The 20272-nt window shown below is 40.4% G+C and overlaps 3 protein-coding genes across 4 annotated transcripts; all 3 read right to left on the reverse strand.

The window, feature by feature from the left end:
- Positions 1 to 527: 527 nt before the first annotated feature.
- On the reverse strand, positions 528 to 2274 carry LOC101298162 (chalcone synthase 2-like). Its single transcript, XM_004306494.1, has 2 exons — positions 1974 to 2274; positions 528 to 1766 (listed from the first exon to the last, which is right to left on the reverse strand). Exons 1-2 carry the CDS (start codon positions 2149 to 2151, stop codon positions 775 to 777), a joined length of 1170 nt encoding a protein of 389 aa, XP_004306542.1. The 5' UTR covers positions 2152 to 2274; the 3' UTR covers positions 528 to 774.
- A 2920-nt stretch (positions 2275 to 5194) lies between these two features.
- On the reverse strand, positions 5195 to 6895 carry LOC101298456 (chalcone synthase 2-like). The gene is made up of 2 exons (XM_004306495.1): positions 6602 to 6895; positions 5195 to 6429 (listed from the first exon to the last, which is right to left on the reverse strand). Exons 1-2 carry the CDS (start codon positions 6777 to 6779, stop codon positions 5438 to 5440), a joined length of 1170 nt encoding a protein of 389 aa, XP_004306543.1. The 5' UTR covers positions 6780 to 6895; the 3' UTR covers positions 5195 to 5437.
- Positions 6896 to 8347: 1452 nt separating this feature from the next.
- LOC101298741 lies at positions 8348 to 12776 on the reverse strand. 2 transcript variants are annotated; one of them, XM_004306497.1, is made up of 4 exons: positions 12549 to 12776; positions 10778 to 11121; positions 9632 to 10361; positions 8348 to 9547 (listed from the first exon to the last, which is right to left on the reverse strand). In XM_004306497.1, exons 1-4 carry the CDS (start codon positions 12742 to 12744, stop codon positions 8445 to 8447), a joined length of 2373 nt encoding a protein of 790 aa, XP_004306545.1. In that variant the 5' UTR covers positions 12745 to 12776; the 3' UTR covers positions 8348 to 8444. The 2 variants fall into 2 exon arrangements, with proteins under 2 accessions (XP_004306545.1, XP_004306544.1); XM_004306496.1 differs by having other exon boundaries at positions 8348 to 10361.
- Positions 12777 to 20272: the final 7496 nt, after the last annotated feature.

The following is a 20272-nucleotide window of genomic DNA, read 5'->3' on the forward strand; positions in this document are numbered from 1 at the left end:
GCTATCACCTTATTTCCAGCACATCTTTTATGCTGATATAGCTATCGTTTGGGACTTTCTTTCTTAGTTTTTTTTGTTCTTATAAATTCATTTACTAATTTATGGAGGTGTCATGTCCCTACTCTTTCTGTTATCATCATCAATATGCTGTACTGACGACTAATAATATTAATATAGCATCTTTTTCTACTGTTGAATGAATGTTGTGGGAACAGAAGTCTCACGGTCTATTTCTAGGCAAGGCATCGCACTATTTTCCCGGCTTAACCACCTTGATATCAACAGATAGAGGTGGAGTTTTATCTAGTCAACCACTTAAATTCTATATCTTCTTATGTCTTCTTTCTGGTTTGGGACATTGTTCATTCCGCATATTGTTTTGTATTGAGCCCATTGGTTCATTTGCTCATTGAAACTTCGGTTTTAATGCAGGAACTCTCATAGATAGATGGGTTGATGTTTGGAGATGTTGTCAATGCATTCTGGCCTTAAAGAATCCTTCCCTGCCCTCAATCTTCTAGGAAAGTAAGTTTCTAACTTCGACATTTTTATCATAGTTATATGTGGAATTGCATTATTCATCAATACATATATTGCTACATGGCATGGGCTGGTTTATTTTCGAAGTTTTACCTCAGAATGCCCAAATGAAGTTCACCAGAAAAAAAATTCCAAAAAAGCAAAACTAATAGCCAGAAAGTAGAATGGAGATAATACAAATATAAGCACAAATCAAGGAGAAGATCACTCGAATGAACCCGGATGCCTTAAAGTTCAAGCAGATACACTGTGAAGCACGACGGTCTCGACGGTGAGCCCAGGCCCAAACCCAAATAGAACACCCCACTCCAGGCCCTCTCCGGTGGTCTTGTGCCCATTAGCTGCAGACTTCCTCCTGACTTCGTCCAAAATAAACAACACACAAGCACTAGACATGTTTCCATACTCGGATAGGATATGCCTCGTGGCTTCCAACTTCTCAGGCTTGAGGGCCAATTTAGCTTCCACTTGGTCCAAAATTGCTGGGCCACCTGGGTGTGCAATCCAGAAAAGTGAGTTCCAGTCAGTGATATTCAAAGGTTTGAAGGCCTCGTTGAGACTCTTCTCGATGTTCTTCGAAATCAGCCCAGGAACATCTTTGAGGAGGTGAAATGTGAGCCCAACTTCACGAAGATGCCCGTCGATGGCTCCGTCACTATCGGGAAGGATAGTTTGGGCCGCTGAGACAAGCTCAAACAAAGGCCTCTCAACCTCGGGCAATGGGTCAGACCCAACAATTATAGCTGCGGCACCATCACCGAACAAAGCTTGGCCCACAAGACTATCGAGATGGGTGTCGCTAGGCCCACGGAAGGTCACGGCAGTGATCTCAGAGCAAACAACGAGAACACGTGCCCCCCGGTTGTTCTCAGCCAAGTCTTTTGCCAACCGGAGCACCGTGCCTCCGGCGAAACAGCCTTGCTGGTACATCATGAGACGCTTGACGGACGGGCGGAGGCCTAAGAGCTTCGTGAGCTGGTAATCGGCACCGGGCATGTCGACACCACTAGTGGTACAAAAGACCAAGTGGGTGATTCTGGACTTGGGCTGACCCCATTCCTTAATGGCCTTGACAGCGGCATCTTTTCCAAGCTTTGGAATTTCAACTACCACCATGTCTTGTCTTGCATCAAGTGAAGGCGCCATGTACTCGCACATACTGGGATTCTCTTTAAGAATTTCTTCAGTCAAGTACATGTAACGCTTCTTGATCATAGATTTGTCACCTGGAAATGCAACATCGTGGCTCTAGCCATCAGTATTTTATTATCTCCCATCATAAATTCTTCAATTAAATTCACAGGTGTAAGAGGGGCTAGGGAAGCTCCTTATAAGATTTCAACACAAAAATGGACAACTTATGAATTAAGGACAGAAATAGAGAAGAAAGAAATATATCATGGGTCAGTGGCTTGCTAGGCCCTACTACTTACACATGCGCTGGAATTTCTCCTTGAGCTCAGCCTTGTGCTCACTGTTGGTGATACGAAAGTAGTAGTCGGGGTATGTGCTCTGGTCAATACAGTTGGGTGGTGTCGCTGTCCCGATGGCCAAGACAGTGGCCGGACCCTCAGCGCGTTGAGCCTTGCGGACTTCCTCAACGGTCACCATTTTGATTTCTCAGAGAAGTGTCGAGAAGGATCAAAATGGGGAGGCTAGGAGGAAGAACAACGAGGGATTGAGCAGTTGGTGTTGTGTTACAGTAGGAAGGCAAAGCTCAAAAAGTGTTGGAATATAATGGTATGAGAAATGGAGTTGTATTTATATATGAAAGATAGAAGGGAGGGTTGGGTAGCTGGGGGATCACATGCCTGCCCAATTGCCTTGTTAGAACCCCCAAGAGAATGGCACGTGCATGGTATTTTTGTGTGATCAAAATTCACATGATTTGGGATGTGGTGCTTCTCTCGTCTTACCTACCAAACAAAAGGGCTGCAAAAAATCAAACAGCCTTCTCTCTTTTTTATTCCAATTTCAGTTGTCATTTAAATTATTATCGATAGAGCCACAATACCATACATATGTTAATCCAAGAAATTCTATTAGACAGTTTAACTCATTTAAAAATGTGATCCTACTTTAATCTTACATTACTTTTAGGAGTTCATTTATTTTGAAAGATAATTAATTATAAATTTTTTACGACTTCATTGTCATTGATATTGTATTTTGAGGGATTTTTAATAGGTAAAAATTTACAAATGGTCACTGACTTTTGATCTATTAATCACTTTACTCACTCACATTTCTAAAATATCACTTAACTCACTAACTTTTGATTCCGTCTCTCACTTAACTCACTGTCATTAAACCTACCGTTAAAAACCGTTAAAGTTGAGGGTATATTTGTCTAACCACATAAAATTCATTTCTAACTTGTTTTATTTTATTTCTAAAGTTATTAAATCATTTCCCTTTTTATTTTATGAAAAAGAGTGACTTTATAAAATCTGAAATTATTTTGAAAAAAAAAATTTATTTATTTTTTTTCACGATACATTATTAACTTAGAAATGCATATTTTTCTTATTTGAAAGTTATTAAATTATTTTCAACTTTAAACAAAAAAAAACAATATGGAATTTCTAATACAAAACAAATGTTTTAGAATTAAAATCTGATGAGAATAAAACAATTTTTATTTTTTTCCTAAAAAAAATAATTGGAATTCATTTTTGGTGTTTAGACAAATATACTCTCGATGTTAACGGTTCCTAACTGTAGGTTTAACGACGGTGAGTTAAGTGAGAGACAAATCAAAAATGAGCGAGTTAAGTGATATTTTTATAATGTGAGTGAGTAAAGTTATTAATTTATCAAAAGTCAGTGACCATTCGTGATATTTTGTCTTTTTAATAATTTTTCTAGCTTAGACGCAATGACGTCGCTGCTATATTGAATGGAGCTTGACTCTGCTTACCTCAAAATTATAGTGTTGTTTTCCTTAAAAAAACACTAAAAGTGATTCATTTTATTTTGGGGTAAAAAAAATGATGAATACCAAATAGTCAGAAGATATTAGCAAATTGATTGTTATTTATATTTTGGGGTGGTAGCTAGGTAAATACATAGGTTTAGTATATACTACTTGAGCATGGGTTTAGTATATACCAAATAGGCAGAGTGACATGAAAGCAGAGATATTTTATTTCTGACCAAGTATATACTAAATACACAGGTTTAGTATATACTAATTGAGCATGGGTTGCCAATAATTATAGTCACTGAAAGATGATAGGCTTAGGTGAGAGGAATGAGTTTTGTTAGTATGGGAAGAGAGGGGAAGGAGAGAGGGTGGTAGCTAGCTGCAATTCATGTGCTTGACCATTGCCTTCTCTGTTGTAAAACCCTCTCAAGTCTTAGCTACCAAATCCAAATGCCTCGCTGGCTTGCCCTTCTCACTTTAGTCTACATTTCTGAGCTACAGTGTGCAATTTAATGTGCTACTCTGCGTAGGAAACACTACCTTGTTTTGGATAATTGCATCAGGAGGGTAGGCATAAACATGCGTGAGTAAACTTCCAGCTGAATTTTCTACCGTACTCAGTCGCTTGGTTTTCCAAATCCACTGAATCAGTAGAATCAGCAAACACATAATCAAATCAGCATAAACACACATGTTTTTCATCTGGAGTGACAGTGGATGAAGTGTTAGGGATATACTTACATCACTCATAACCCACTTGATGGCATTGTGATCTTGTTAATAAGCACATGACTTTCATTTCCACCCTCTCATCTTGTTAAGTGAGTCATAAATGATATGGCATCTGCCACGTCTACTGTTTTGTCCTGATTCCTTACATACTAATATCCAGCATGATATGATGATGTGTCATTATTTCTACCACATCAACACCACGTCATTTTGAGACTCAAATTTGGGAAATTTTGAAGTTTTGAACTACTTTTTAAAATCGAAGGATTAAATTTTAAAGGAAGTTACAGAAAATGTGATAATGAAATACATGTTTACTTGTTCTTCTTACATTAAGTATGCTTGTGGACTCATGTTAGTCACCTCAGCATAGAGAAAATTTTAGGCTTATGTGTTTGTAATGCACTTAGTGATGGATGAAAATGAAGTGAATGTAACTCAGTTAATTGTACTCTTGTTTGTATCACTTTCAGCTGCCATACCGGAAACGTAAACTTTGTGTTGTCAGCCAAATCTCTGCACATTTTTCTTTTTGTACAAAAGATTGGATTTGCATGCTGACCCTGCATCCATGGCCATACGCTATAAAGATGTGCTGTTTTTCCAACACAGTCTTGTATGCAAATGTAGCTGCGGTTCGAGACTTTATTTTATAAATTTATTGGGCGTATACTTTCATTTACTTGTTTATGCAGATGTCATTTCCCTGCTCTTTCTGTTATCATCATCAATATGCTGCATTCACTAATACTTTAATAGAATCGGTTGAAATATTTCATGCTACTTCAAAGAAGATATGTTCGGATCCATATTGAAACATTGGTTTGTATGATGCAGGGAGTGAAACACTCCCAAAAGCAGTTCATAGATGTTTTGAGATGTTGCTAATGCACATATTCTATCCCTGGAGAATCCCCCAGCTAGTGGGAGATAACTTTCATCCCTTCAATCTTCCTGGAATGTAACTTGGTAACTAAATAATTTCACAAAGTTCTGATCATTATGAAATATAGGAATCTTATTATTCATCATTACAGATATTGCTACCCCTTTTGTTTTCTTCATCAATCTAGTAATTAGCAACATGAAAGTAACCAAGGTGATGGCATCTAAGTTTACCTCAGAATGCCCAAATGAAGATCACCAGAAAAATAAATCCAAAAAAGGAAAACTACCCAGAAACGTAGTGGAAAGAATACATATAGCAGATCAACCAAGTGAACCCAGATACCTTCAAGTTCAAGCAGCCACACTGTGAAGCACAACGGTCTCGACGGTGAGCCCAGGCCCGAATCCAAACAGAACACCCCACTCCTTCCCCTCTCCGGTGGTCTTGTGCCCATTAGCTGCAGACCTCCTCCTCACCTCGTCCAAAATAAACAACACACAAGCACTAGACATGTTTCCATACTCAGATAGGATATGCCTCGTGGCTTCTAACTTCTCAGGCTTGAGGGCCAATTTAGCCTCAACCTGGTCCAGAATTGCTGGGCCACCTGGGTGTGCAATCCAGAAAAGTGAGTTCCAGTCGGTAATGTTCAAAGGCTTGAAGGCCTCGTTGAGGCTCTTCTCGATGTTCTTCGAAATCAGCCCGGGAACATCTTTGAGGAGGTGAAATGTGAGCCCAACTTCACGAAGATGCCCGTCGATGGCCCCGTCACTATCGGGAAGGATAGTTTGGGCCGCTGAGACCAGCTCAAACAAAGGCCTCTCAACCTCGGGCAATGGGTCGGACCCAACAATAATGGCCGCGGCACCATCACCGAACAAGGCTTGGCCCACAAGACTATCGAGATGGGTGTCGCTAGGCCCACGGAAGGTCACGGCAGTGATCTCAGAGCAAACAACGAGAACACGTGCCCCCCGGTTGTTCTCAGCCAAGTCTTTTGCCAACCGGAGCACCGTGCCTCCGGCGAAACAGCCTTGCTGGTACATCATGAGACGCTTGACGGACGGGCGGAGGCCCAAGAGCTTCGTGAGCTGGTAATCGGCACCGGGCATGTCGACACCACTAGTGGTACAAAAGACCAAGTGTGTGATTTTGGACTTGGGCTGACCCCATTCCTTAATGGCCTTGACAGCGGCCTCTTTTCCAAGCTTTGGAATTTCTACCACCACCATGTCTTGTCTTGCATCAAGTGAAGGTGCCATGTACTCACACATGCTAGGATTCTCTTTGAGAATTTCTTCAGTCAAATACATGTAACGCTTCTTGATCATAGATTTGTCACCTGAAAATGCAACACCACACCTCTAGCCATCAGCATTATATAATAAAATCATGCATAGAAAGGATTAAAGTGTAGACTATTTATATAATTCGAACACAAAAATGAACAAGTTATAATTTTAATTGACATGGAGAAGAAAGAAAATTATGGATCAGTAGGTGGTACTACTTACACATGCGCTGGAATTTCTCCTTGAGCTCAGCCTTGTGCTCGCTGTTGGTGATACGGAAGTAGTAGTCGGGGTACGTGCTTTGGTCAATACAGTTGGGAGGAGTTGCAGTCCCGATGGCCAAGACGGTGGCCGGACCCTCGGCACGTTGAGCCTTGCGGACTTCCTCGACGGTCACCATTTCGATATCTCGGAGAAGTGTCGAGAGAAGATCAAAATGGGGAGGCTAAGGAGGAAGAGGGATAGATGGAGCTGTGTGTTGTTGCGTTATAATGCAAATGAAAAATGTTAGAATATAATGGTAGGAGAGAAGGGGAGGTTGTATATATACACGGAAAAGGAGTAGAGAAGGGAAGAGAGGGAAGAGAGGGTTTAGGGTGGGTAGATGGGAGATCACGTGCCTGCCCAATTGCCTCGTTAGGAAACCCCCAGCTACGGCACGTGCATTATCGTGTACGTTGCTGGCTAATCGAAATTCCACCCGAGTTGGAACGCCTATTGTTCTCTCGTTTTACCTACCAAACAAGAGAGCACAAGATATTAAAGTTTCTTTTTAGTACAAACTTTAATTGGTATTAAGAATTAATTTTGATAGATGAGCAGTACAATATCGACATTACACATGTATTTGCAAACCAAAATGTCAACTGATCATAATCAATGAAGCTCTACCTATTCAAACATACACTCAAAAACAGAAATAATGTTGTTTATAAGTAATTGAGTCGGTTTTATTTATTAAGAATGCTATGTTGTCTCAAATTTACTCGAATAGAAAGTTAATCAGTTATATCTTTTAACCGCTTCATACATAATAATTCAAGGTTTTAGCTGTTTCATACATATTAATAATCGAAAGTTTTCCGCTTCTCTTAAAATTGAAAAACCTGCAACCAATTTATTCAAAAAGAAAAACATACAAACAATAAACTAATTTTAGTTTTGGATAAACAAGACCAAATGCCAAAAAATCAAAACATACCAGCAAAGTTGACTATTATGAGTTTTATTTTAGGGGGTAGCTAGGCACTAGGCAGAGTTACATAATTTTTATATAAATATATATCTAATTATGCAAGTGTCGCCATTAATAAAAATGGTAGACTTAGGTGAGAAGAGTGGGGAAGAAGGCAAAGTGACAAATGGAGGTGGTAGCTGCAATGCATGGTGTTCATGTGAGCACCTCTCTAGTCTCAACTACCAAAATGCTTGTATCACAAACAAACAAACAAAAAAAAAACAACAACAACAACTACCCTTCTCATTCATCAACTTTTGTGAGCTCCAAAACAAATGTAGAAATGAAAAGGACACAATTATGTATCTCCAAGCAGATATTTATAGCAGTCATGTCTCATTGTCCCACGAGCTTGGAATTTACGGTAAATGTGGGTACTCTTAGGACCAACCCTTCTTTTTTGGCTGTATTGAGTGCAGCCATGCAGGAGACACGATTTTGTTTCGACCATGCGGTTTGGAATGTGACCGATAATCTGGGTGGTAGCCGATTATCACAATAAATGGATGAACAAATGGTCGCGAATTTGTATTATAAATGACGGAAGATGATGGGTTTAGAGCGGTGGTAGGTTTCAGCAAGTGTCCCAACAAACAGCGCCTCCAGAGGGGGAGGACAAATATAAAGCTTATGAGCATTTTCAATTTTCATTCGTGGAGCTATGAATATTGACCTGAGGTTAAACCGTAAAAAAAGTCGAAGTGAGTAAAGTTGAATTGGTTTACGAGTACTAAAGCAACGAAAAAACACACGATAGTACACAACCAATTCTTGTCTAGCGCATATATATGTACAGACTATTGGCCGAAGTTATCAACAGAGAAGCTATCAAATGAGGCTTGCTGCAAAAGTCTCATGGCTACTGGATGTTTCGCACTGCAGATTTGCACCCCATGTGCTCAATGGTTCTGCTACACTATAGAAATCCATATCCACAGAAAAACTACCATCAGGAGCAGGACCGACCCGCTCCCCGTCTTCCACCAAAATCAAGCTCGACTCCTCATTGACCGGGGCTGCATCATCACTTTCCTTCACACAAGATGCTTCAGTCCTTGATTCCGGCGATTCAGACAAAAGGGCTGCAAGAGAACAAGTGCCATTACAACTTTCAAGAGAAGTAAATTTCACATCCAACACTGGAATTTCAAAATCCACCACAGAAGAAGCACGTGAGAATTCAAGGATATTCTTCAAAACATCTTTGTCAGAATTCTCTCCTTTCTCTTCCTTTGCAGGTCTGTCAGAATTCTCTTCTGTCACTTCCTCTGTGTTAGTATCTTCCTGAGTATTGTTAAATCCATCATCTGTCTCATCTTGAGGCAACCCGTTTGGAATATCTGTTTTATCAGGGCTGGCAATATTGCTAATCTCAGTGATGACTACTCCCTTCTCAATCTCTTCTGTTGTCTCACAGATATCAGTTCGAGCCATGCCATGATCAACTGCATTCTCACTGCTCTTACCATCTGGTTTGTCTTCTCCTGTGACCTCATGATGCTCTTGCTGCACACTAATTCCCTCTGGTTTAACAGGGTGCTCATCATTAAATCTTTCATCATTCTCCTCAGTATATGAAGAAATTCTGGATGAATGAGCTCGTGAATCTTTCACATTCTGTATCCCATCAGATTCATCATAGCACATGGATGGCCCTGTCCCTAGTTCTTCAACTCCCACTGAAGCTTTTGTGTCAGGGCTACCATCTTCTTCATTTAAAAATTCTGGAGCTTTAACGGAAAAAGGTTGACTACACTTCGGAGCGTGATTAGAAGTCAGAGACAAGAACCCAGCTAGTGCAGATGCTAGGGCATCATCAATTGTCAAAGCAGGCCTTGGTGTATTCTTTGAAGGAGTTATCACTAGACTTGATGATTGATCTTCTTCATCCTCATCATCACTTGAAAATTCAGGAGCAGTTACTACTAGACCTGGGACCAACTTTGAAGGAAATACTGAATCAGACATGTAATAAGGTGTGGTAGAGAGTGCCTCAGATTGAGCGTCCTTGTTACCTGATATTACTGCCTCACAACTGGGATAGTCATTTCCACTGTTGCAGAAGGAGTTGGAATCAGACTCAATGCATGAGAAAGAAGGAGCATAGAATCTTGAGCACGTTGACAATCTAGAATTCTGTGATTGTTTGCTGAGTACTTCAAGTTGCTGCTCAACCCTCTCAAGCCTTGCCTCAATGCTGCTTATGGGCTTTACCATTTTGTCTTCAAATCTCAATAATAGATCCTCTATTCTGCCCATTCGAGAAAAAAGCAGGTCCATAGATCTTTCAACATGGTGATTTCCAGTATCAGTTTCACTTTCTGTAACAGGAACCCCTACAGGGATCTGTGATGGGGTGCTACCAAATGTATCCCTACTCGCATCCTGACACAATACTTCTTGATGCTCGGATATGCTGGGTTTAATATCTGTCTGGAACTTAGTCGCAACACTGGTAGAATCAGAGGCTTTTGACCTAATCATTTGGGAGTCTTGGGTTTGGTTAACACTCCTTGTTTTAGATAACTGCAAGAGGGTAGGCATAAACATGGCCATGAGAGAACTTCCAGCTGAGTTTTCCACTGTACTCGTTTCCTTTTCCAAATCCGCTGAATCATCAGGATCAGCAAACACATAAATCTCATCAACATAAACACAATCTTTCCTCTCAAGTGACAGTAGACGAAGTGTTAAGGATATACAAGGATTTACATCACTCATCTGTGCTGTGGCTTCATAAAAAGCCTGAAAAATTGTACAGTGGTCAGCATTAATAATAACAAATATACATCAGTGCTTTCATAAACCAGTCACTCATAACTCATAACCCACTTATCAAATAAAACTTCTCCCCATTCCCCCGGCCTCTGCCTCTCTCTGTAAACAAATTGCAGAAGGGGGACTACATGTGATAGGAAGCAGCCAAGATATATTCAGATGTTGGCAACTTGAAACATAAATTGGCTGAAAATTGCAATAAGCTAATCTTTAAATTCGGTGGTTTGGACTCATTTATCAAATTAAGATCCGCAATAAAACAGGGTAGAGTCTAGATTGCTACGTCAAAACTGATAAACCTGATTACAATTTTTATTGTAAAGGGAGGATGGACCAAGACTCGATACAAGTGGCTGAAAGAATGAGGAGGGGGACCATCATACCTGTTCAGAACCAGAATTCAATGGCAAGGAGCTGATTTTTTTATCAAGCACATGACCATCTGGGACTTTCACTTCAACCCAGTCATCTTCACTGGTACTCAAGTTATTGCCATTTCTTAGGTTTTCTTCAGATACCTCCTTAAGAGACCCATTTGAATTTGCAGAATGAACTTCTTCATTATTAGCTGTGTGAAGCACTTCTTCATCTCTGGCAGCAATTCCACAGCGAACAGTACATAGATATTCGTTGTCACTTTGTGAATCAGGTGCATAGTATACCTCATAGACTCGGGCAGTACTCCGAACATAAATCTGCTGGACCTCATGCTTTTGTGTGAAATTAACTGCAAGACAAGAAATTGTTGGTCATTTGTAAAGAGGAACACAAGTATTGATTCTCTTCTACTTTAACTGCAAGGCAAGAAATTTTTGGTCATTTGTATATAGGAACACAAGTATTGATTCTCTTCTACTTTGACCATTCCAGTGATCTTCACATGGACAATGATGCATTTGGTACAATGAGGATGTTGAGAAGTTCTACTTAAGCCTGTGGCTTATGAATGCAAGGGGACACACATTTGCAGAAGTAAAATAATCTATAGCGCCTTGTTATCCGCACAAGAATCATCTATAGTAACAAAATAGCATTACAGAGTGTTGTGATTAAAATGTTTGTAGCATGTACTAGGTGATGAACTCTTTCGATCATAGGACAACCATGTTAACACAATAAGTCCCAAGTTCAAATCTACTTTGAAAGTTCAAATATAAGCAATTTCAATAGTATTGACTCTCTTTGACTTTCAAAGTGCACGATCACATACAAAATAACTTAATAATCCTTTTCCTCTTTTCCATAACATACATGAACATGTCATGGTCATCAATTGATGACATTCATTCAAGAATCAAATACCACTTTCTTACTAACTTTTGAATAAGATTGAATCATATTTGAATGGCTTTTTAACAAAGCAAACAACTAAGTCATATGGGAGTGTCTTTGACACCACCCCACAATATCTTAGGCACTAATGGACATTGTTCATACTTTCAACAAATCAAAACTTCTCTTTCCATAAGTCACATCAGATATTCTTAGTTGAACTTCTCTTTGACACTAGTCCACACACGATCTCACCTATCTCTTTAGGCACTAACCAACATTGTTCATACTCTGAACAAATCAAAACTTCTCTTTCTATAAGTCGCATCAGATATTCTTAGTTGAACTTCAACAATCTCCTCCTCATTTGAAGTCCAGTTTACCATTCCCATTAACGGCATCCAGAAAATCTTATTCCTATATAATACAGAAAAACTGAACATATATATCTAACGAGACTCTCTTTTTGGGATCACCTATAACAACTTGAGTAAAAGAAATGTGCCTCTAATGGTCGAAACTAGGTCCTTAATCCAACTATATAGACTATGTCGCCAAATTAGTGGTCCTTCATCCTCAATAGTATACTTGATAGCTTCAAAACCCTACCTTACAAAAAAGCCACCTTAATTTCACAATAAGAAATTCAACACAAGCTGGAAAACACATAACAATACTAATAAATTTTCCGATACCAATTTCAGGTATGACCTAAATTGAATTTCATTTATGAATTCCAACTAGGTCTATTTTTCCAACTGGATTCAGCTCTCAATTTGAACTAGATTCGAGCAATAAAGCAACTAGGGGATCAAAACTCAAATCAATTTTGCTGTGGAAAATGTGAATCTATCAGAGAAGCTTGGAAGTAGTGAAACATACTGGTGATCTCGCAAGGTCCAGAATCTGGTGACGGAGGGCGAAGAATAAGGGAGGATCCGGCCGTGGAATTTGGAGCGTCGCCGTCGATCGGAGACAAGGAGGACTCGAAGGTGACGCGATCTACGAGAGCGCCACCGGCGACGGACCAATTAGTATCGGAGCTCCATGAAGAGACGTCGTCGTTTTGTGTTTCCATGGTGGTGGTGTGTTTGGGTTTTCAGAGATTAGAGAGAGGAAAAGAGAGCTGCTGCTGATCAGAGTGTGAGGGGTAAACTCGGTAATCTAATTTATTTGTTTCCGTGCACACCTGTGCTGTTTGTCCACACGTTTGTTTTTTTTTTTTTTTTTTGTAAATGTGTCCATTTGGCTTTAGGGTTTGTTCTCTTGATGCTTCAATTGTTTTCTTTGGACTCAAAATTAGGGGTAGGATGTCACGAAGCAACAGAACGAGGTTTCGAAGCTTAAAAACGAGATTTGTGTATTTTTTTTTTTTTNTTTTTTTTTGACAAGCTGAATAATTCATTAAAGAGGCAGAAAGCCCAAACGATATATCACAATAGTATAAAGCATATGTTCTCCAGCACAAACCAGGCAATGGTAGTGAGAGGAGATAACAGAGCTAAAAACAAAAAAACAAAAAACAGTAGGAAACACAATGCTTCCTCTAGATTACAACATCATGAGGGCATGGAAGCCCATCATTTCTCAAAACCATAGTGAGAGACGGTAGGGGAGTCTCCGACCAGATGCAGAGGCCCAACGCCTGTTTTCCAAGCTGTGCTGCTGTGTGAGCAGCAGAATTAGCTTCTCGCGGTATCCACCTCCAGTGAACCCGATCAAAAAACCTGCTCTTCCATTTGATTTCTTCAACAATCAGATTAGTTCTCCAATTATTGCACGTGGCAATAGAATTTAGATCTGAGATGACTGATTGTGAATCAGATTGAACTTGGACTGCTTTCAAATTCATGTCAACGGCGAGATTGACGCTGGCAAGAATGGCTAGCGCTTCCACTGCCTCTACAGAGCTAGCGCGGACCGGGGAAGCAAGACCACCCATAAATGACCCCAGGTGGTTTCTAATCACCACACCTTTGCCCCCCAATCCAGAAATATCCCAACTCCCATCACAATTGATAGCAATCATGTCCATTGGAGGTGGAATCCAGTTCAAAATTTGTTCAGACATAGGAGATTCAGCAGTAGGATTTGTCGATGTCGTGAACTCAGAAGCCGCCTCCCAACCAAGCTGAATAACAATGGTCGGAGAAATAGGGATGTGTTGGTACACAAATCGGCATCAAGCCTTCCAGATCGACCAGGTGAAGAAACTTACCAAGGTAAGAACCCATTGACGAACCTTCTTGCTACTGAATTTCTTAATCACTTGTAATAACCAAGTATCGAGTGTAGTGAATGATTGTTTGTCAATCTTCAATCCAAGAGGGGAACCGAACCATACAAGGTCAACCCATGGACACATAAATATTGCATGCTCAAAAGACTACTCAAAAACACCACACACAGGGCACAACAGAGATTTGATAATCTTTCTCCGATAGAGACTAAGATAAGTAGGAGTAGATGCATTCAAGGCTTTCCAAAAGAATTGCCTAATCTTTGGGAGCGTAGGCAGTTTCCATATTAACTTCCAGCAACTAGTATCAATGGTGTGGGAAGACCCATATTTACTGATAGGAGCAGTTGACTGCATATGGTGGTACCAGTGATAAGCTGACTTGACAGTAAAAGTACCATGCTTAGTTAATGGCCATATTCGACGGTCAGGGTCCTCCCTCCTGCCAATAGGAATGGATAGAATACGATTCAAGTCTGCTTGCTGGATTAGATGACTGATGTTTCCTAGATGCCAAGATCGAGTATCCCAATCAATAATCTCTTCAACCATGATAGGAGCATGACTCGGAATAAGTCCAGTTGTATGGATTGGGCGAACCGGATCGTTTAAGTCAGTCGGCGGAAGCCAACAGTCAGTCCATATGTTTACCATAACTCCTGAAACAATCTGCTAGTAGTTATTCTTTGTGATAAAATCTCTAGCTTCAAGTAGGCTCGACCATCCCCAAGAGGCCCTATAGCAAAGCAACAATTGGGATAATATCTTCCTTTTAAGACCCTAGCCCATAAAGAGTTCGGATCATTGGTTAGTCTCCAAGCTTGCTTAGCAATCAATGCAAGATTAAACTCATGCAGGTCCCTAAAACCCATTCCTCCTTTCTCTTTAGGTAAACCCAGAAATTGCCAACTTTTCCAGTGGATGTTGTTCCCAGTCCCATTAGACCCCCACCAAAAATTCCCTAATGCAGCATTTAAATCATCACAAATATCTTTAGGAAATCTGAAACATGACATGGGGAAGGAGGGAATAGCAAGAGCCACAGACTTGATAAGAACCTCCTTGCCAGCTTGAGTCAATACCTTTTCTTTCCACCCATCCATCTTGTTCGCCACCTTCTCTTTGATGTAAGCTAAAGCCCCATTTTTTGACCTTCCCCAAAAAGTTGGGAGCCCCAGATATACTCCCGGTTGATCAGTGCAAGTGATACCCAATAACAAGCTCATAAGATGCTTCACCTGATCAGAGGTATTAGGAGTAAAATAAATATTCGATTTTTCAAGACTAATAAGTTGATCAGAAGCCAAACAATACTCTTTGAATATCATAGATATCTTGGAACAGTTGAGGAGGGTGGCCTTCATGAAAAATAGTGAATCATCAGCAAAACATAGGTGGGACAATGGGGGACACTTACAGGCAAGTCTCACAGTAAGTAAACTCCTCTCATCAACAGCTTTGGTAATACGAAGAGAAAGAACCTCACTAACCAAAAGAAATAAGTAAGGAGAGAGAGGGTCTCCTTGCCTCAACCCTCTACTCGGACAGAAAGTACTCCCAAGACAGCCATTAAGAACGATAGAAAAGGACACTGTAGTCACACATGCCATAATTAGGTTCACCCAACCATTAGCAAAACCAAACCTACGAAGAGTAGCTTCAAGAAAATCCCACTCAACCCTATCATAAGCTTTATTCATGTCAAGTTTTAAACCGAACTCATGGCTCTCCCCATCCTTCTTCAACCTGAGATAATGAAACACCTCATGGGCTAGCATAATATTATCCTGGATGAGACGATCCGGGACAAAAGCATTTTGGTTGGGAGATATAATAAGGGAAAGAATAGGTTTAAGTCGACTGGCTAAGAGTTTGGACAAGATTTTATAGGAGTTGTTGCAAAGACTGATTGGTCTGAAGTGGGAAGTTCTTTCTGGGTTTGGGATTTTTGGGATTAAAACAATATGTGTTTGGTTAATGCTCCTAAGACTCACCTTCCCAACAAGGAAATCAGAAGAAGTAGTCCTTATGATCTCATTAACAATTCCCCAATACTTATGATAGAAGAGGCCTGGAAATCCGTCTGGCCCTGGAGCTTTCAACGCTCCCAACTGAAAAGCTGCGTCTCTAACTTCATCATAAGTGAAAGGCCGGCCGAGATCATTATTCATCTCATCAGTAATAACAGGGGCAACTCCCCTCAAAGCATCCCCCCAATCCCTTAAACCACTACTGGTAAAAGTCTGTTGGAATTGATTCTCAAACTCCAATCTAATAAACTTCTCCCCAACAATCCACTGATCAGTATCATTCTGGATCTTAAGTATCCGGTTCCTTTGTCTCCGATGAAGAGTAGATAAGTGGAAGAAACAAGTATTGGAATCACCCGCCGAGAGCCAACGGATTCTAGATCTTTGACGCCAGTATTTCTCCTCCCTCAGCCAAAGAGTACCCAACCGGTTAGTGAGATCTAATTGGGTAGAGGAAAAACCATATGGATCAGTACCTTGTAACTCTTCAAGTTGAAAGAGACACTCTTTGATCTCATGTTTGTTACAGATAGGGAATCTTTCTTTACTCCATAAACGGAGTTTTTTTTTACAAGAGGAGAGATTTGCTTTCCATTGAACAAGGCTAGTCAAGTAAGTCTGTGGCTTCCATCATTCTTCAATAATCTGTTTGGACTCACTCTCATCAGCCCAACCCGCTTCAAACCGAAAGATGTGACTCCTTTTATCACAAGGAAGTTCCGTAGATAGAAGTAAAGGATTATGGTCGGACCCAACCCTCGCCAAATGAGTAAGGTGGGTATTGGGCCAGTGCATAATCCAACATTCATTTAAAAGACTACGGTCCAACCTCTCTTGTAGAACCACAATTCCATCTTCTTTACGAGCCCATGTGAAACTCGATCCCTTATACCCAATATCAAGCAAGGAATTGGAAGAAATAAGATTCCTTAGGTAATTTCTGCTACCAGGTAACCAACAAGATCCCATTTCCCTCTCAAATGAGCTAATAATCTCATTTAGATCACCAATAATTAACCAAGGAATGCTAACATTGTGATTAGTATTGTACCACTTTTCCCAAAAATGCAGCCTTGTCCTCACCATAGGGTGGGCTGTACATCCAAGTAACTCGAAAGGGAGTAGCTGATCCAGGGGAAGTAATCAAAGTATCAATGAAAAATTTTGAGTAACCAACTACCTCAACCTTGTAGTTTGGTCTCCACCATAGACTCAAACCGCCCGCTGTGTTTATAGGAGAAACATGGTAGCCTTTGCTGAAACCCAGTTGTCTGCGCACCTTATTCACATAATTATCATTCTTGTGAGTTTCCGAGAGAAAAACAAAACTCAAATCATGGGAACGAGTTATCTCTCTTAGAGTTTGGATTGTCAAGGACTTCCCTAAACCTTGACAGTTCCAAGAGATGAAATTCATTGATCACTTGCGACTGATTTTGGCCAGCCGCCACGACCATGAGGGTGGGTAAAATCCCCCGTACCTGTCACTTTAGAACTCTCTCTATCAATAACCAAACCAGCACCATCGACTGCTTGAGAGATTGTCACAAATTCAGTTCCCAATAGTGATTCACCGCAAACAAAAGTAGATCTCCCCCTACCGCGGCCCCTCCGTCCACGACCCCGTCCTCGCCCCACAGAAGAGGAGAGGCGAAGGCTAGGTCCATTCGTAAGCTTTGGGCGTTTGGAATTGCTCTTGTTTTCCTCTACCTCCTCCATAGTCTTCTTGGGTTTCCTCTTTCTTTTTGTAGACCCGCTTTCTAGAACCACAAGTATCTCCTCTTTTTCAATCAAAGCTGGCTGATCAATCTCAAGTAGTCGCACAGTAGTGAGCTTTGTGCATCCACCAACAAACCCATCATAATAATCTGCCTTGTTTTTGAAAGCCCATGGTGGTATACACTCTGGGTCAGCCCATTGACCATCATGCAAGCTCAGCCCACCCAATGCCCTAGTCACACTCCCATTTTGAAACAGTGCACCATGTGCATCCGGATCCCAATAGTAATGCCCAAGTGGATTGCGCGAAAGCTTTGATCGAGCTGGTGATATGGTCTTCTCCTTTAAAGGAGGCACCCTGTCAGAAATCCCATCCCACACAGAAGTTGAGCCGTGAGCCCGAAGTGACTCCTCCATTGTATCCTGCCATCCAGCACCCTGCCCTTCAATACACCATGGTTGCCTAGTGGGTATAGGAGGCACCCTGTCAGAAATCCCATCCCACACAGAAGTTGAGCCGTGTGCCCGATGTGACTCCTCCATTGTACCCTGCCATCCAGCACCCTGCCCTTCAATACCCTGATCCTTTTTCAAATTCCGACCAAAGTTTCCGGTTGAATAAGGAAACTCTGGTGGAAAATTAGACTGGGTATAAACTGGTCGCTATGGAGGCTTTGCAATAAGACGATGGTCATACTTCACCCCCATCTCTATCAGTTTTGCATTTATTTCTATCTTCTTTTTTATACGAAAAACACGGTTTTTTTTTTTGCCACAGATTATTGAATGTTAAAACGAAATGTTGCAGCTATTGGCAAGATGATATATATGAAGCTATATATGCCAAGATGATTGACTGCAGGTTTGCAGCTATTGGACGTTTAATGAAGTTTAAATTGGCCAACAAAAGAAATAGAAAAATTTCAAAGTCCTCGTGTTCTCTAGAGTCATGCTCCAAAGCGTTTATGTTATATATTAAGTCCCAAAGCTTCTATCATATTGAGGCTTCAATTCGACAGGATGTTCAGACTCGTTGTCCACTTTTACAGGATTACCGGAATGTTTACCAAGTATGCGTTCCTAGTGTTCATCAGATCACTCATGAATGATTGATTTCCTAATTGTATATATGGAACAGATGAAACAAGTTGGCCTCACTGTAGAAGGATTAGGAAGCCTTTATGCACCCTAATCCTTAAAGCCGATAAATCTTGATCCCTCTGCTCTAACAATCATCATAAGCACTCAAGTGAGATTGGCTTTCGTCGATTGTCAGAGGAGAAGATCAAGCATGTTTTACTCGGGTTAGTATTTCTACTCTTGTATATACATCGTACGTGTATATATGTATTCTTGTCTAGGGGTACAACTTATAATCAGGGGCGGAGGCAGTGCAGAGGTTGGTGGGGCTCAAGCCCAACCAAGGTTTTTGGGATTGAAAAAAAAACTAAGTGTATTATGTTTTTTTATTGGATATATATCTTTTTTGTGCATTCAAGCCCACCTAATTCCGTACTTTTACGCATCTCATCTTCCTCTGTATGCGACTATATCTCTACTCTTCAATTTTTCTTTTTATCCTTCTAGTTTTCTAGTCTTATCCTGCTTAAATCTCTAAAGTTCATTGAATATAAATTTTCTAATCTTCTTTTTCCTATATAGAATCCGATGAAATATTGGATTTCAATCTATTCTTATTGGGTTTTCTAATTTGTCTCTTATTTTTTAAATTTTCTTCTACTTTCATTGACGCCTATTTTTATTTCTTTCAAAGACTCGTAATTGACGTATGCTTGAGCTCCTACACTTTGCATGGGTATACAACAAAAATTTTTTTGCCCTTTGGCCAAATTTGAAGCCCACCCCATGTTTAAATCCTGGATCCGCCACTGCTTATAATTGCGTATTTGTGTTTCTTTATCATCTTATAATCTTCCCTGACGAATACTCTCTGCTTCTTGGCCTCCAAGGCATCCTTGAGTGTCTACTTTTGTTCTTCAAATTCAGAGATCGCCTTCTATATGAACCCTGAGTTCTTCTTGTAGTTCTTTTATTGTCCGCTCGTTGAACCTAGCTCCATATATCTTTCTCTCTCTATCTCTTTCCAGAGCTGTCCCTTTAATTTGGAGTCGGCATTGAGAAATTAAGCTGACAGATGCAGTACCACCGGTTGTTAATATGCAATGCATAATAATGATATCTCTTAGTACTTTAGTAGTATAACAGATTGAATACAATAGTAATAATAGTGCAAACCTTCTCCTTGAGCTTCAAAACCTTTTCGTCATCCATGGTTCCTGCCTCATCTCTTGACATCTCTTGAATTCGATCCCCTATATATTTTCAACAAATCCCTAACTAAACCTTGATCCAAATGCCTGCAGGTTGAACAGAAGAACGAAACCCTAGCTGGCTAGCCTGATCGAACTTGATCCAAATTCCAATAAGACGCTGAATCAAATCTCAGTTGTGAACGAACCTGGCATTATTGGAAAAGTTTCTACTCCTTGGCATTCAGATGGTTCATGATGATATGATTCATCTTTTCAAGCCTTTCTAATTAACCTCAAACATATACGGAGATGTCATATCCAAGAATAAAAAAAATTCAGCAGCTG

This window comes from Fragaria vesca, linkage group LG7, assembly GCF_000184155.1.
Source record: "Fragaria vesca subsp. vesca linkage group LG7, FraVesHawaii_1.0, whole genome shotgun sequence".
NCBI classification, from domain to species: Eukaryota; Viridiplantae; Streptophyta; class Magnoliopsida; order Rosales; family Rosaceae; genus Fragaria; species Fragaria vesca.